Genomic DNA, 17,699 nt, shown 5'->3' on the forward strand with positions numbered 1-17,699 from the left:
GGTCAGCAAGGTGAAGCGGAGGGGGCTCAACACACAACCTTGAGGGGCCCCGATACAATACCCATTTTGATAATTTGACAAAACAAAAACAAAATCTCTGCACAAAAATAATAAAAGCTCAGGCTTTCATGCCATAAAAACAAAATTCTTCCATAGCTTTGCTAACGTTGTGAACTGACTTAACAAAAAAATCTACAAGATTACCCAGTAATGACAACCGAAAATATACACCTTAACTGTATGTGCATTTTTAGATTAGATAGATAATTTTTGAACGCAAGAAGCTTTTGGTTTGTTGCTGGCACATGACACAATGCATTCATCACAGATTATATAAATAATAATCTTATACAGAACTCAACCTGCCTGATTTCACCTAAACTCAAGTGGATGCAAGCCATATGTTTTGTTTTTCTTGTTCGTTTTTTACCAGCCCATCCATTCAGTCTTGCAACGTCTATTAATTTGTGAATGGTCACCACAAGAGGTCGACATGGAGCTCGGGTTCCGCTCCCAGAACAGTCAGCCGAGTCGACCACTGTGGCCGTGGAAGTCTGACGGAGATGGCGTCCCTTCTCCAGCCCGATAGAGTCATCTACCTGGTTCGCGGAGAGAAAAAGATCCGGGCTCCTCTATCTCAGCTCTATTTCTGCCGGTATTGTAGCGAGCTACGATCCCTAGAATGTGTGTCTCACGAGGTACGTTATCTGGTTTTCTCTATTGAGTTTGACGCGCTAGCTTGTAGCTTTTTTTTTTCTCCCCCCCAGTGGCTTCTATGTTGTTAGCTGGCTTGATAGCAGGTTATGGGGAGCTGTTTCGTGCATGGATTGGCCGTGTAACCTGCCAGTCACTGACTGTCAAACAATTCCTTCTTTTGATTGGCTGTTTATCTGCGCTTCCGTTTTTGTTGCAGCGCTTTCCTCTATGGGCGTTCAAGCTAACTGGCTTAGCGCTTGGTAATTGTGTTACTTGTTGATGAGCTCAGGCATTAATGTTGAAAAATAAAACCGCAGTAAACCTCGATTATTTTATCCCTCAGCCAGGTACTACTTGTCAGCAAAGCTTGCTAATTTAGCCTCCATTTACGAACACCACACCCAGAAAGGCCAAGTTCAGATTCCTAAGCATAGTCATCTTTCATTGACTTTTACTGTCACCAGCTTGACATCTTTGCGATTTTTTTATGATGAAAGTCAAACAATATATGTTAGTGTATGTCCACTTGTCCATTTTAGCCTTTTTGTATTCTAACCAAGTTTGTGTCAGAGCAATAATGTCTGAATATTCCACAATGATGTTCACCAAGTTAGTTATCTCCAAGGTTGTCGACATACTGTACAATTAACACAAATAGCTAGATTCTCATTTCCACCGCTTCTCTCACTAATCAGGTGGATTCCCATTATTGCCCAAGCTGCTTGGAAAATATGCCATCTGCCGAAGCTAAACTGAAAAAGAACAGGTGAGGTTAATATATACATATGCAGGTCTTTATAAGTGGTCTTTCTTTCTTTCTTTTCTTTTTTTAATACTTTCTTGATTAATTTACATGCCTCCACTATTGTTGTTCCAGGTGTGCCAACTGTTTTGACTGCCCATGTTGCATGCACACACTGTCGACTCGAGCCACTAACATCGCGGCTCCTCTGCCTGATGATCCCACTAAGACTACGATGAAAAAGGCATACTACCTGACCTGTGGCTTCTGCCGTTGGACCTCCAGGGATGTTGGAATGGCTGACAAATCAGTGGGTGGGTGTTGATATGTGATGTAAGGTATGTGTGACTGTGACCATATTTAAAGATTATTTCAATTAATTTTATGTTTCTGTTCATTGTAGCCAGCGGTGGGTGGCAGGAGCCTGAAAACTGTCATAATCAGCGGGTATGTCTCTCCCCTTTCGCAGTCATTTATGTTGCCTTGGGTTACTCACATGTTTTAATGATGTGAATAGATGTCTTTGACTAAATCTTTGGGACAATCGGCCGCTCAGAGTGTATCTTTGTACAGTGGAAACCTCTTGGTTGAACACAATTCGCTCTAGGACACTAACCGACCTCTAATTTGTTCATATTGAGCAGCCATTTTTTCCCCCATAGGGAATAATTGAAATCAAATGTATTAGTGATGCACTGAATATTCGGCCGAAAATGGCCCAAAAGTGCATTTTGAGTTTCGGACCGAAAGACTTGAGTGAGACTCGTGCAGTTGTGTACACTACAATGTAAAAGAAAAACAGAAAAAGACACGTCAACATCGAACAGTCGCCCAACCTTCCTGCTTTCTGCAATTTTTGCACCGCACCATCTACCTATGAGCTACGGCTAAATACGATGCCTAGCTGCGGAGGCGAATGTTTGCTGTCAACTGCATAGTCAGTGTTTAATTTTAGCATTGACATTCTTATTTGCCAAACGAGCGTTAAAATAATTGAAACACTATATACCTCATCACAATAAAATACAAGAGAGAGGAGCAGTGTGAATTTCATGTCTTTGTTTTATTATTGATTTCAACTTATTGTTCCTTTATGTAAGCTTGAGTTTAGATCATTTTCTTACATTACAATCCTTTCCAGTTCTATGGCAACACAGAGATATAGTGGTTAGCATGTCTGCCTCACAGTTCTGAGGTTTGGGATTCGAATCTTGGGTCAGTTTACATTTTCCCCACATGCTTGCACGGGTTTTCTCTGGCTACTCTACTAACACACTCCACATTCCAAAAATGTGTTAGTTTAATTAAAGACTATGGTCATCATCACATTCACAAAAAAAGGAGTTTGTCCTTTAGATGCTCACTGAGCTGAAGTCTCACAAGATATCCATGACATCTTCTCAGGCATGTCATGTAACATTTGAGGTGTGGTTTTTACTCCTAGTCCGAATAGATTTACCTGTACTTAAAGTGTATTTGACTTTTGAGGTTCCACTGTAGCTCATACACACACCAACCACTTTTATTTGACACATTAATTTATATTATTTGCATCCATTTGCATGTCATCTTTCTAACTGTGAACAATGTGAATTTCCCATGCCTCAGATCAACAAACTGATTGAGTATTACCAGCAGCTGGCTCATAGAGAGAAGCAGGAGCGAGACAGGAAGAAGCTGGCCAGGAGACGACAGTGCATGCCTCTGGCTTTCTCGGTACTCTTCCCACTGAGACAAACATGAAGCCCTTTATTAAGTCTGTATTTTTAACCTTTGGAAATGTCACAGAACTATTGTGTAATGTGTCGCAAAATGTTCTTGTGGAAAGCCAATAAGAGATTTATTTGATGCATAGTTTATATGCTATTATGTTTAGTCTTGCAAGATAGGCATACAGTAAAGTGCAAAACTCTTGTTTTAGCAGCCATGTAATTATTTTTCTGCAACATAAAATTGAGAAAAAAAACCCCAACTGAAATAGCAAATATTTAGTTTGATATCCTTACACTTTGGTTATATACAGTGCTAAACTAATTTATTTGACCACCAGCCAAGATCCAATTTTATGCCACACCTGCCCTAAATGAACCGCAATATAATTTTCCATGTTTCTGTTATTGTTAATACACCAGTATGTTGAAGCTCTGTAGCCACAATGATTTTTTTGTAGAGCTAAAATTATCTAAACTATATTTAAATTATTCTTCCTGTCCATGAATTTTCAAGTGCAAACTTGTAACAGTAATCTGAAAAAATAGTGAAGCGCATTTTTGGATGGTAGTTAAGTACTTGTATTATTCAGCAGAAAAAATGGTTTAGGGGTCCAATGTTATACCTGATTAATTTGTGACTTCTCAGAAGCCCAATGAGCCATGTCAAATTTGCATATAAAAAGGTGAATTCAGTTAAAATGTCTTCATTGCTGTTCAAAATTGTAAAATGTTGAGAGCTCACTGAAACTGAAAGAATCTGCATAAAGCAGTTCATGGTGCTAGATGGTCTCTTCTCGTTTTTTACAAAAAAAATTGTTTAGCACTGTATATACTGTAGTTGTATATCGATAACACAGTGACATTTAGCTCAGAACCATCTCTAAGATGCTATGCAGTATAACTAAGTTAACTGTTATATAAAATAAATACACAAAAAGTCAAAGCCAAAAAAAAAGCAAACCGCTAAACAAATTGTGCAACAATTTTTTCAGTCTGCCTTTATGCTTAAATCGTGATGTCCTATGTCTTTTTCTAATTGAAATGCTGCACTGTGTATTGCTGTTGCATGTCACCAAATGTTTGCTTAATCTCTTGACGCCTCTTTATTTTCCCCTTTCCTTTACTAATGCATTCCGATATTTTGTTTTTGACCCCTACCAGCAACACACTATTCATGTGGTGGTGAGTTGTATTTGACTTTTTGCAGTTTAGTATGTAGTCTTGATCTCACGTGTTAAGTGTGTGTCCTCACAGATCACATGAATCTCTCTGTGGTGAAATGATAGCCCCAAAGTTGGAGCCTTTGTATGCGGGTTAAGAGGGGAGAAGTGACATATTAGTGTGAGCAGATCATAAGATGAAAGTATATTATTATTTTACATTTAAAATCATTGTGAAAAACAATATTGCAGGTTGTTCCCCAAAATGTACATCATTTGAAATATGAATATCTAAGTGAATACATATCCAAGGCAATAAAATAGTCTTCATGTTGAAAAAACAATATTAATTTCTTAAAATTCCAACAACATATATTTATTCAATGTGTGCACTGCTTGGAACACTGCCAGTTTTCCTTTTGCTGCCGCCTTTGACTTTTTTGTGCTGTGTCCAAATCTGCTGTCCATTTGGTGTATTTTTTATTGAATTTCCTCAAAAATGCACACTGCACCCTTGTCTACAAAGTAATTTTAAATATATTGGAACACCCTGTCGGCGGCACGGTGGCCGACTGGTTAGAGCGTCAGCCTCACAGTTCTGAGGACCGGGGTTCAATCCCCGGCCCCACCTTTGTGGAGTTTGCATGTTCTCCCCGTGCCTGCGTGGGTTTTCTCCGGGCACTCCGGTTTCCTCCCACATCCCAAAAAACATGCATGAATTGGAGACTCTAAGTTGCCCGTAGGTGTGAATGTGAGTGCGAATGGTTGTTTGTCTGCCCTGCGATTGGCTGGCAACCAGTTCAGGGTGTACTCCGCCTCCTGCCTGATAATAGCTGGGATAGGCTCCAGCGCGCCCGCGACCCTAGTGAGGAGAAGCGGCTCAGAAAATGGATGGATGGATGGATGGATGGATGGAACACCCTGCACAGTTTATTTATGTGCATCAGGATAATGAGAGAGGGCTGCTAATCTGCTAATTTATTATTTATGATCATTTATGAAAACATACCTACACAATACAACAACTTCAGCTAATACTCCCTTGTTACCCTTGGCAGAAAGGTCCTTGTCTCTCTCCATGTAAATAAAGTGCTTGACTTTTTTTTGACTGTTGTTCCCTACGTTGTCCAAATCAGTTGACACTGTACATAACACCTTTTGTTATAAGTAGCCTGTAGAGAAAAAAAAAAATTAAATTGTAGCTTGAGAACAATTTGTGATGAATAGGTCAAAAATGTCTTCTCCTGTTCTTCCTCGGTCGTGCAGGAAAAGTACGGCCTTGGAACACGACTGCAGCGGCAGAGGTCTGGAGCGCCCATTTCTACTCTGGCTGGTCTTTCGTGAGTTGCATTTTTCATTGTACGATTTACTGAATATTGTGACTTGCAGGGCTTACAGAATGACAGTTGCGATCAGCTGCCCTCTGGGTTGCATTCAACACAAACATTAAAGTGGGGAAACTATGCAAAAATATAAGAATTTGAGAAGGGGGCCAATACTTTTTCACGGCACTGTAAGTGGCAAAAGGAAATTCATTATAAGGAAATGATAGGGACATCACAACACCGTAGTGGTGACCATGTCTGCTTCACAGTTCAGTGGTTCGGGCTTGAATCTCTGCGCCGGCCTTCCTTTGTGAAGTTTCCCTGTGCTTGTGTGGTTTTTCTACTGGTACTCTGGCTTCCTTCCACAAGCCAAAAACATGCCCGAAGTCAGCTGGGATAGGCTCCATCATCCGTGATCATAATGATAAGTAATATAGAAAAGGAATAGATGGATGGAAATAATTATAGCTGGACGTGTTGCTTTGCAGCCTTAAAGAGGGAGAGGACCAGCGGGAGATAACCATTGAGCCTGCCCAGGCTCTTGACGAGGTGGAGCCTCTACCTGAAGATTGTTACACCAGGCCCATCTGTTTGCCAGAGGGTAAATATTTCTATTCAGTAGTGTTTGTACAATTCTCTCATTGTTTTGTTGCACTTTTTGGCACCTGTGATTTTTTGCTAAAAAGTACCTAGACAAAACTATCAAACAAAACAAGAAAAAAAACATCCAACCTGCCATCAACCGTGCCTGAGCTGTTGTATGTCCGACTTGAACTAATTGAAGGCAACATGAAAGTAGAGTATTAATCCTACTGATTGCAAGACATCTAGGTTTGCGTGAAAGTTTGTGGGTTATTCAAAACAATGAAGACCATAAATACTAAAAGCATGCATGCAAAGCACCCAAATGCGGTTGAGAAGGAAAAAGGTTTAATGGTTAAAACTGGCAAGCAGAGTCCTGATGTTAGTGCCATATGAGATCCTTGGAGAAAGCTGAAATCTCCCATGTGTGAAAGAAATCATGCAAGCATTCAAGTACTTCAATACTACTGCAAGTGAAGGCTTGGGAAAAGCTACCGTCTGACAGGTGCAAGAAGCTTAAAGATTGCTTCAAAGAATGTTTGGAGGCAGTTGTCCTTGCTAAATGGTTAGCAACAAAATATTAAGGAAAGGTGCTCTTATTACTGTTTAGGTCTGTATTTTCTATGACTTCTTTGAAATGACTACATTTGATACAGATTTAGAACATCAATCAAAGATATACCGTACATACAAACTTTGGGAGGAAAAATAATGTGAACTGTTTGGAATTTCTTATAACAAACATTCACAGCAAAATTGTTGGTGTGGTATTAATTTAAGTAGACTGTTCATGCATGTTAAGAATTTATACAGAAATGTAAGAAATTACAAAAGGGTTCACATACATTTATCCTCCCACTGTGTACTGTGTAATGGTGCCCAGAACTGTACGTATACCTAGTTCAGGTGGAGATGATTCATCATAAATGTCCTCTTCCTAGTGACCCGGCTGCGCCAGCGACTCCTGCAGCCCGACTTTCAGCCCGCAGGAGCCTCGCAGCTGCACCCGCGGCACAAACATCTCCTGATGAAACGCTCTCTTCGCTGCAGGGTCAGTCACAACCCTCTGGTTCAATAATTCAGATAAAATATTTAGGTTGTCGTTACTCTAATACTAATCTTTTTTCTTCATTTTTCTTCATTTGATCTCCTTAGAAATGCGAGCATAACCTGAGCAAGCCCGAATTCAATCCGACTTCAATCAAGTTCAAAATTCAACTGGTGGCTGTGTGAGTGTCAACCATCAGACATACTCTTAGCGATTACACCATTAGGTACACGTGCACCATCTAATAAGATTCTGGAAACAAGCTATTATCCTTTTATTATTGTACAAACCCCAATTCCAATGAAGTTGTGATATTGTGTAAATTTTATATAAAAACAGAATACAATGATGCTTGCAACATGTTCCAAAAAAAGCTTGAATTGGAATTGGGGTTTGTAAGTGTGCAGATGTTCACAGGATGTTCTGTAGCAGTGAAGCTCTTGTTCAGTGTCATTGCAGCATACTGTACTGTGATGATTTGGGCACACGTTAAGAGTATAAATTCAAGTAATATACAGTGGGGCAAAAAAGTATTTAGTCAGCCACCAATTGTGCAAGTTATCCCACTTATAAAGATGAGAGGCCTGTTATTTTCATCATAGGTATACCTCTCCTTTTTTTTTTTTTTTTTTTACAGAAAATCACATTGTCTGATTTAAATTGTTTTTTTTTATTTAAAAAAAAAAAAAAATCAATTGTATTTATTTATTTCTCCCTTTTTCTTTTTTTTAAAGAATTTATTAGCAAATTATGGTGGAAAATAAGTATTTGGTCAAAAACAAAAGTAAAGTTAATCAATACTTTGTTATATACCCGTTGTTGGCAATGACAGAGGTCAAACGTAAGTCTTCGCAAGGTTTTCACACACTGTTGCTGGTATTTGGCCCATTCCCCCATGTAGATCGCCCCTCGAGCAGTCATGTTTTGCGGCTGTTGCTGGGCAACACAGACTTTCAACTCCCTCCCAAGACTTTCTATGGGGTTGAGATCTGGAGATTGGCTCGGGCACTCCAGGACCTTGAAATGCTTCTTACGATGCAACTCAACATTCTTTCTCCTCCAAACACGACAAGTTGAGTTTTTACCAAAACGTTCTATTTTGGTTTCCTCTGACCATATGACATTCTCCCAATCCTCTTCTGGATCATCCAAATGCTAGCAAACTTCAGACGGGCCTGTACACGTACTGGCTTAAGCAGAGGGACACGTCTGGCACTGCAGGATTTGAGTCCTTTGCGGCGTAGTGTGTTACTGATGGTAGACTTTGTTACTTTGGTCTCTACAGGTCATTCACTAGGTCCCCCCGTGTGGTTCTGGGATTTTTGCTCACCGTTCTTGTGATCATTTTGACCCCACGGGGTGAGATCTTGCGTGGAGCCCCAGATCGAGGGAGATTATCAGTGGTCTTGTACGTCTTCCATTTTCTAATAATTGCTCCCACAGTTGATTTCTTCACACCAAGCTGCTTACCTATGCAGATTCTGTCTTCCCAGCCTGATGCAGGTCTACAATTTTGTTTCTGGTGTCCTTTGACAGCTCTTTAGTCTTGGCCATAGTGGAGTTTGGAGTGTGACAGTTTGAGGTTGTGGACAGGTGTCTTTTATACTGACTATACAGGTGCCATTAATACAGGTAAAGAGTGGAGGACAGAAGAAGTTACTGGTCTGTGAGAGCCGTAAATCTTGATTGTTTGTAGGAGACCAAATACTTATTTTCCACCATAATTTCCTAATAAGTTCTTTAAAAATCAAGACAATGTGTTTTTATGGATTTAAAAAAAAAAAAAAAAAATTTATTTTATTTTTTTCTCCCCCCTCTTCTTTTTGTCTCCCATAGGTGAGGTATACCTATGATGAAAATTACAGGCCTCTCATCTTTTTAAGTAGGCCTCTCTCATCTTTTTCCAAACAGTTCACATCAATTGGTGGTTGACTAAATACTTTTTTGCCCCACTGTATTGTTAGTATGTATTGAAAATTGAAATTATCAGGGCTGTTCCTTATTACATCTTATTCTTGGGCAACTAAATGCGATGACTGAACTAATTTTTAAACAGTGTAAAAATGCCTCCTCGATCATTACATTATCAGTTTTAAGGTGTTGTTACACAGTTCACCAGCAGATGGCAGACATCGCTTAGTAGCCCTTCCACAGGTTGTTCCCCATTAGAGAAGAAAAACCTAGACACCCGTCAGCTGTGGTTGATTGCTGGTGAGTTGCTCAAGAAAGCGGCAACTCTTACAACACGGAGAAGTAGGAATAGTCGCATCACTACTAGACAGAGCTCGCAAGCTTTTCCTGCTACGACACCACATAATGCTTTTCTTTGCTTAACATACGACAGTACTGACTGGGTTGTTACTGTATCGTGCACAAGTCACAGTTTTATCTTAACATGAATTAAACCTGACAGTTAATTAAGACACACATTCAATGAACTACGGATTACATAAACTCACTTTAACGATAATGATTAATGTCCTTATTACGGAAAAGGTTCAGCACTACATGCGGCAATGCATGCTGATTTACTGACCGATCTCAACAAAAGTACACAAATAGTGATTTAAAAAAATAAAAATTATTACTATTAATTTGAAGTACATGAGGAGTTGTGTCCTGTGTGTTCTCCAAAAACATGGACACATTTAATGCTGCTAATGGCTGTGCAACGAGTATGGTGGACCGGCAGCTGTTGTGACCACAGACAAGAGGAGACTAGGTATGCCAGCGCGCTATACACCAGCCTGGCTAACTGACATGCATGTGTGGCGGCCATGTTGCAGGGGCGATGTTCCGATCGAAGACAATGCATGGACATTAAAATTAAGTCATAACTTGCTCATTTCTCATGAGGTTTACTTTATTGTCAATGCCAAATCATGTGCCATCAATACAGAACATTTGGGGATTTTGAATGACATGCAGCAACATAGTGTAATATTAAAATATTTGACTTTATTTTGGTGAAAAAACGTGAAATGAGTTCTTGCATTTAATATTGATTTGCTGTTCAGCAGCTTTGTGCCATCTTTGAAGGGTAATTTCTATGCACGAGAGCCCTTTGCACTGGAAAAAACTCAACAGTATGTAGTTATTTTGTTGTTTGCTTCAAACACTTTGTCCAAATCAAAATTATCTACATAGCACTTCATACATGCTTTAGAGAGATAAAAACAGACAATTAAAATAGCAAAGAATATTAACACACCCCTCCCATCCTCACAAATAAACCCAAAGCACACGCACACAAACACACACCCCCGCAAGTACACACGTACCCATCACATATTGATTAATAGTGTAGAGACATGGCAAGGCACTGAGGGTCCAGGTGAGGAAAGACAACCTGTGGGAGGCATCCACACCCAGAGGCGACACAGCCCGCAACTACAGAGAATGCCACCACAGAGGGGTAACCGAACACACCTCCTTGCATGGAGGCTCCCATGAGGAGACACTGTTGTTGTTGTTGAAGAGTGGGTCTTTTATGCAGGCCTTTGAGCATTAATATATTAAGATACTGTGATGTACATTGGTTAAAAAATACAAATAAACAGGCGCATGCACACATTTTGTCCATATTTAAAATGGCATTTTTGTCATGCGTCGGGTTAGGAAGTGTGCAGTCCTATGTGGCCCCCTGGTCGGACTGATGAAAAATTGTGGCACCCTCCATCATTTAAGTTGCCCCGTCCCTGGTCTAAGCTGTGGTGCTTTTTGGTCATTCTAGAAGTGCTCCTATTTGCAGTTTTACCCTGGGGCTTTCTCTTTAATATTGCTTTCAATTAATGTTTCTAGTATTTGTTGTTTTTAATTTTATTCATAAAATGAATTATCTTTTCAGTCCTTTTGTAATTTTTGCAATTGTTTTTATAAAGAGGTATAAATAGTTCTGCCTTTCCTCCTATAGGAGTTACATCCCTGAAGTGAGAATTATGTCCATTCCAAATCTGCGCTACATGAAGGTCAGTCTGTCTGTCTGAGATGTTTGAAAGGGGATAGTCATTAAATGGGCTGCACTTAAATTAATCATTTATAGTGTGCATATTTGCTGGGTGGCACAGTCTCCTAGTCATTAGCTTGTCTGCTTCTCCGTGCCTGTGTGGGTTTTCCCCGAGTACTCCAGCTTCTGCCGACATTCCAAAATATACAGGTTATATTATTTAAAGATGACATTGTCCATGGGTGTGAAGGTGTGTATGAATAGTTTATGTGCCCTGTAATTGGTTGGCGTACCCCGCCTTTCGCCCGTCAGCTGAGATAGGGTTGCGATCCGTATGAGGACAAGCGGTATAGAAAATGGATGGATGGGTACATTTCTGCTTGTTGTAATGTAACGAACCATCTAATTCCAATGTTGATTACAAAGTGTCTAAAACAAACACAAATGTTAATTAAATCTCAATTGCATAGAGAAACCCTGACTGGTTCCATACAGCATAAGTGATGTGAGTTGAACCTTTCGCTTTCTTATTGCTTTAGGAGAGCCAAGTTCTGCTGACCCTGACTAACCCAGTGGAGAACGTAACCCACGTCACACTGGTTTCTTGTGATGAGGAAGATCCTGATGACATCAACAGCACTGCTGGGGTAATTACAGCCGGCCCTCCCTCAGGACCTCTTTATCACGTCTTTACAGAACATTAAATATAATGAGTTCCTGCTAAGGTTACTGGAAAAATAGTGCAAACAGCTCCCTTTTATTGTGCTGTACCTGTTGATTACATATAATTTAAGGTAAAATGTTAATGAAAACAAGAAACATACAAATACAACAGCCAGCCAGCTGTGATTAACTTGTGTTTTTGCAGGCATGTTTTTTGTTAATTTGCTTCATTTGTCCTGGGGCTGAAATTAATAACTCATGCCAACATCAGCAGTTTTTATTTAATTAAAAAAAAAAAAAAAAAAAAAATGTAGTTTATGTACAATATACACACTGTCAAAAGACATGGAGAGATTCTTGCGCCAGATTTGGCAGAAAGCTATATTTCATCTGCAGTCAGCAGTGCTTTTGGAAAATCTGCAGCGGAAGGCTACCTGGCCAGGTGAGCAACTGTGGGGAAGAAAAGTAGTTATTTGGCTTTTATTGACGTTTTGTTTATGAACACACCCACATCTCAGTTATAACAGGGTGTGCACACTTGTGCAACCACATCTCATTGTTTCATTTTTACTTCCCCTTTCTAAAATAATGTTTTTCATTTGTGTTGGACAGGTTGTTGGTTAAATTAATGGTGGAATTTTTTTTAAAATAATTTATCTTGGGCTCTTTTTTTATATCCCAAAAACCGGGAATTTCAACAGGGGGGTGTAGACTTTTTTTTTTTATATCCATAGTATGTTAAAAAAAATAAAACATAGTTATAGCTTTGATTAAAATTAAGGTCATAGCCTATCATTTCACTTTTCAACATTCTTTGTCAGTGTCAAAAAAATAAATAAATATATAGTTGTAATGTAAAATAACACGACGGTATTTTAACCATGGCAAGTCACAATGCACAAGGTGTCACTTATTGTGTCTTACTGCTTGGAATGTGAACAAGATGGCCAGCGCCGCCATATTACCTTGGCCGTCTGGATCTGGCAGTATTCATCTCGCAGGAGAGTCAGGTCCAGTTTGAGCTCCATTTGTCAGCTGTCACAGGCACAGTGACCGGCGTCATGATTCCATCCGAGGACGGTCCGTTGAGTCGCATGCTGCCCGGCCCACCTTGACAGCCTGTTTGTCTTGGCCTCTTTTAGTGATGAAGTCACAGGCTCTGACTAAATAAGTCACAGCTCCTGGCCAAACAAAGAGCGTGACCCATTTCTAGTCACATCGCGGCCAAAGTGAGTGTGCAGTTGTCCGTCTGATTCATTTGATATTCAAACACCTGGAGGGCCTCGTGCTTGACTGCTTAAATTGACCAGCTCTTCCAAAAATAAAGAGTGGGCGGGGGGGACTTGGCTCACCTCTAGGTGTGACATGATGTTGCTGACCTGTGCAGTCTACTAGTTTGCTCATGACTCAGCAGGTGAAATGTTCATTTTCCGCAATGCTGGGAGGCGAGATGGAAACATCAGTCATCATGTCAAGACCTTGCAAACTCCAGTCAGGGTCCGCACTGGGAAGGGATGTTGTTTTTACTTACTCTTTGTGAAATCTTGTCCTGTTTTGTTGAACACAAAGCTGTATTCTTGCAGGAATTAAAGACTCGCGCAGAGATGATCTTTAACATCTCTTGAGTTTTTATGGCAGTCATGCTGCCAGGCGGATACACAGATTAATTGTACCTTCTCCCATCTAGTGGAAGGGCATTTAGTTGTTCTGTCTGTCACTATTCGTCGCTGGCATGGATAGATGAACAAAGATACTCTACTTGTAGTGAATAATATTTTGGACCGGTTAAGTGAAATTAGATAATTTCCCACCGCATACCTGATGATGTCTCATGGCACGCTTTTGTGTTTTTATTTGGATCCCATTCAAATGGGTCGTGCTAGTACCATGAGCTAAACATTTTATCTTCATGACATGACTTTTTTTCTCTCTTCAGGTGTCATTTCATAGTAAGTTTCATTTGAACAGCAGGTGGCAGTAGTGTGCGTTTTAGAGGGTGGCGATAGCAACGCGGTTCTAAAAACTGTCTCCACTGTATTGAAAAAATATGCTCTGCAAATATAATACATTAAATTAATACCCCTGACAGTATCATTCACTATTATCAAAATGTTTGTAATACACCTGATTGGATTGTACAGGTTGTCATCAAGTTGTATTTTTTGTTATTAATTTAACTTTTATTGTATGGTGCTTCTGTGATTGGTTGGCGACCAGTTCAGGGTGTAGCCCGCCTCTCGCCCGAAGATAGCCGGGATAGGCTCAAGCACGCCTGCGACCCTTGTGAGAATAAGCGGTGCAGAAAACTGATGGATGGGGTAATGGTGCTTGAACTTTGATGTGGTTATCTTTCAAATAATTTGCCACCCCTCACTCACTCACTCACTCACTCACTCCACTGGATTTTTATTTTTATTTTTTTCTGCTGCTTTGTTGAAGACATCAAAAGGTGCTGCTCACATCAGTAGAATATACGCACAGCCCAGGTCTGCTGAGGTGAACTGACTGCTTGTGTAATATGCTGACGTCACATATGGTGACAGTCACAACTTTAAAAACGGTGCCAACTTTGGGGCAGAATTTCAATCCATCCATCCATTTTCTGTACCGCTTTATCCTGTTGAGGGTGGTAGGGAGCTGGAGCCTGTCCGAGTAGCCTTTGGGTGAAAGTACACAAATGAAAACTGGTCACCATTCAATCACAGGGCACATGTAGAGACAGACAACCACTCACATTCACACACACGGTCACTGAGTGTAAACCAAAGTCAGGCGAGTGTACTACTACACCATCTATGACTTTGGGCAGATTTCTTGCCCAGATTTTGGTCATACTCCAAATTTTATGTCACTGAGGGGCGTCCATAATTTAAAGGTACCTCTTTTAATTGGCCCAGAAATGATTGATGTACTACAAATAATCATTTTTTCCCCCCCATCTGTCTATGACAGTGACGTATAGTGACAAGCAGAACAGTTAAATGCTCTTGTGGTAGAAGGTAGAAGGTACAGTTAACTTGTGTTGCCATTCATACAACAAGAGATTTGCTTTAAATTTAAAAGGTAATGTAGAACAATCAAGAATAGAAAATAACAATTATGTTACATAAATTTTGAGAAAAAAGGAAATAAGACAATAAAACAAATGCCTTTTAAGTAAAAAGGTAATAAAAATCTTAATAATAAAAAAAAAATAATAATAATAATAAATAATAAAAATAAAAATTATTAATAATAAATTAATAATAAAAATCAAATATCATGGTGTGATTGTTTGGGTTTGTGCTTAGAGATTTTTATCATGTGAAATGTGTGACTCAATAAACAGACAATAGGAAGGTGCTCGCCGTGACCTATGACCGTGCATTTACATAGACGCTTGTTTTTGCTCAGTTTATTTTTCCTGATGAATTATAATGCGGGCAATTTTCAATGATCCAGATGCGTTTTTCATTGAATCTCTTAACTCCATGACCCCAAAACATAATTAGTTTTAGAGTTGGAGACATGCGTTGAGGCAGTTGTAAAATTGTATTGGGAGGGAAAGGATAAAGATGAGGCTCCCGGGAGACCTTGTGTAAGAGATTAGGATTGAGTGTTTGACTGGTGTTTGTCTTGAAGGTCATTGTGCCCCGTAAGGAGTTGGTGTTGGCAGGGAAGGATGCCGCCGCTGAGTATGATGAATTGGCCGAACCTCAGGACTTCCAAGATGACCCCGAGTAAGTATCTCACACACGCGCACTAACACAGAGAATCTCAACTGCGCCCTGTTCTTCACCTCATCTGGTCTCCTCCCCAGCGTTGTTGCCTTCAGGAAATCCAACAAGATTGGTTTCTTCATCAAAGTGATCCCTCGAAAAGAGGACGACACGGATGTCACCGTTTCATTTAAGATCCGTCACGACTTCCGGAACCTCACCGCTCCCCTCAGGCCGAGCGAGGAGGGCGCCGACGCCACTGCGGAGGCCATTTGGCTGACGCACCACGCCGAGCTGAGGCTGGGACCGCTTGTTCCTTGAATGCACACACACACAGTGTTGGTCCCTTAATCTACACACACAGTGTCGGTCCCTTAATCTATCGTTTGAAACGGTTTCTTTTTCTGCTTAATATTATGAACAAACAGTCAACATTAGCTTACTGTTGATGAGGGTTGCAAAGCGGTGGAAAATTTCCGCTAGATTTCCATGGGAAGTTAAGCTGTGTAATTCTGGAAAATTTCTTAATTGGAACCTTTGCATGGGAATTAACTCAGAAAAACATCCAAGCATAAATTTGTGTTTTGTCATAAACTGACGTTCGTGCAAAATCGATAGTTCTCCTTTTGTATCTGCTTCTTTTGATATTCAAACTCATACGAGGACATCACAGTCCTTTCTAAAAAAAGTTCCCACTTCACTCGAGCGGCGGCGTTTCTGAAGCCAGCTTATAACTCGAATATTTGCTTGCAACAAAGTAAAAAAATCGACTGACAGCTCGTGACACAGAAAACTTAATTTATTCCTATACATTCCTGTGGAAAGTTTCTGATTGAGGAAATTCACAGAATTTTGCTGCCCCACCGTTGACCCAGTTTTGGGTTATTTTGCCTTTTTTTGCCTTTGTTGCATTATCAGCTGCAGTTCATCTTACTTAACTGGATGATGGGGACAAACTGATACAAGCATCATATCCAACTTTGTATAGTCATGTACTATATGCAATCCCAGCATAACAGGAGACTAGGAGTTGACTACCCTTCTCGCTGCTGCATTTTTCCCTTCCACCGCCCTTCAAATATATTTTATTCTATCTACTTCAAGGCAACAATTTGTCCTGAAGATGTTTGCAGTGATGATGAAATGCATAAAACAACAGCAGTTGTTCACTTGAAACTTGGCAGCATAAAAGATGAGCAAAAGAAGAGATCGAATAAGAACAATCCACAACACTGCTCTCTCGCTCTCTCTCTCACACACACCCACACACACATACAGTGCACGTGTAGCTTCCTCAGACAATAGTGTTGCACTAACCCGCATGGATTATCAATAATAAATATTACAACTGTCATTGCACACATGCTGCTGTACTCTGCTTTGTTGTTTGACATGGAGAACTGTTGACACTACGAAATGCTCAGTAGTTTTACAGTATGACTTGTATTTGAGCTATACTGTTTGATTTGCCGTCTTGTGTTGTAAGCTGCTGTCACTTTTGGTTCCAATTTTGTAGCCTTGGTAAAGTGAAGAGTAAAAATACATGCATAATCATCTGTAATCCCTAATAAAATGTCATACTGAAACAAATGACGTGAAATCATGTGAAAACATGCAATAAAAACACTGTGTACAAATTAAACTAAGAGCAGAAAGCTGTCACTGTTTTATAACAACAAAAAAACTTCATTTCTTTTTATTTGTAGTCCAGTTTTCAGGATTGGCTCACTGGCAGGTTTGAAACATCCATCCATCCATCCATCTTCTGTTCCGCTTCTCCTCACTAGGGTCGCGGGGGTGCTGGAGCCTATCCCAGCTATCTTCAGGCGAAAGGCGGGGGCACCCTGAACTGGTCGCCAGCCAATTGCAAGACATAACCATTCGCACTCACATTCACACCTACGGGCAATTTAGAGTCTTCAATTAATGCATGTTTTTGGGATGTGGTAGGAAACTGGAGTACCTGGAGAAAACCCACGCAGGCATGGGGAGAACATGCAAACTCCACACAGGCGGGCCGGGATTCGAACCCCGTTCCTCAGAACGGTGTGACAGATGTGCTAACCCGTCATCCGCCGGTTTGAAACATAATGCCAATTGCCTATACTGCACATGCATCTTTTCGCA

General features: G+C 40.3%; 1 protein-coding gene across 2 annotated transcripts; it reads left to right on the forward strand.

The window, feature by feature from the left end:
* Positions 1–483: 483 nt before the first annotated feature.
* Positions 484–17,214, forward strand: dctn4 (dynactin 4). Of its 2 annotated transcripts, XM_061787630.1 has the most exons (14): positions 484–698; positions 1,392–1,462; positions 1,574–1,752; positions 1,842–1,885; positions 3,047–3,154; positions 4,312–4,332; positions 5,577–5,650; positions 6,124–6,236; positions 7,159–7,268; positions 7,373–7,446; positions 11,179–11,233; positions 11,751–11,858; positions 15,496–15,593; positions 15,674–17,214. In XM_061787630.1, the coding sequence occupies exons 1-14, from the start codon at positions 564–566 to the stop codon at positions 15,891–15,893; spliced, it is 1,410 nt and encodes a 469-aa protein (XP_061643614.1). In that variant the 5' UTR covers positions 484–563; the 3' UTR covers positions 15,894–17,214. The 2 variants fall into 2 exon arrangements, with proteins under 2 accessions (XP_061643614.1, XP_061643615.1); XM_061787631.1 differs by lacking the exon at positions 4,312–4,332.
* The last annotated feature ends 485 nt before the right edge of the window (positions 17,215–17,699 follow it).

The sequence above is a fragment of the Phyllopteryx taeniolatus genome, chromosome 10 (assembly GCF_024500385.1).
Source record: "Phyllopteryx taeniolatus isolate TA_2022b chromosome 10, UOR_Ptae_1.2, whole genome shotgun sequence".
Classification (NCBI taxonomy): domain Eukaryota; kingdom Metazoa; phylum Chordata; class Actinopteri; order Syngnathiformes; family Syngnathidae; genus Phyllopteryx; species Phyllopteryx taeniolatus.

Bases quoted from the DNA above. Each gene is read 5' to 3' on its own strand.
- dctn4 (XM_061787630.1), top strand. From the start codon at position 564: ATGGCGTCCCTTCTCCAGCCCGATAGAGTCATCTACCTGGTTCGCGGA. The intron at 7,269-7,372 runs GTCAGTCACAAC...TGATCTCCTTAG, and splicing joins AACGCTCTCTTCGCTGCAGG to AAATGCGAGCATAACCTGAG. The intron at 15,594-15,673 runs GTAAGTATCTCA...TCTCCTCCCCAG, and splicing joins GACTTCCAAGATGACCCCGA to CGTTGTTGCCTTCAGGAAAT.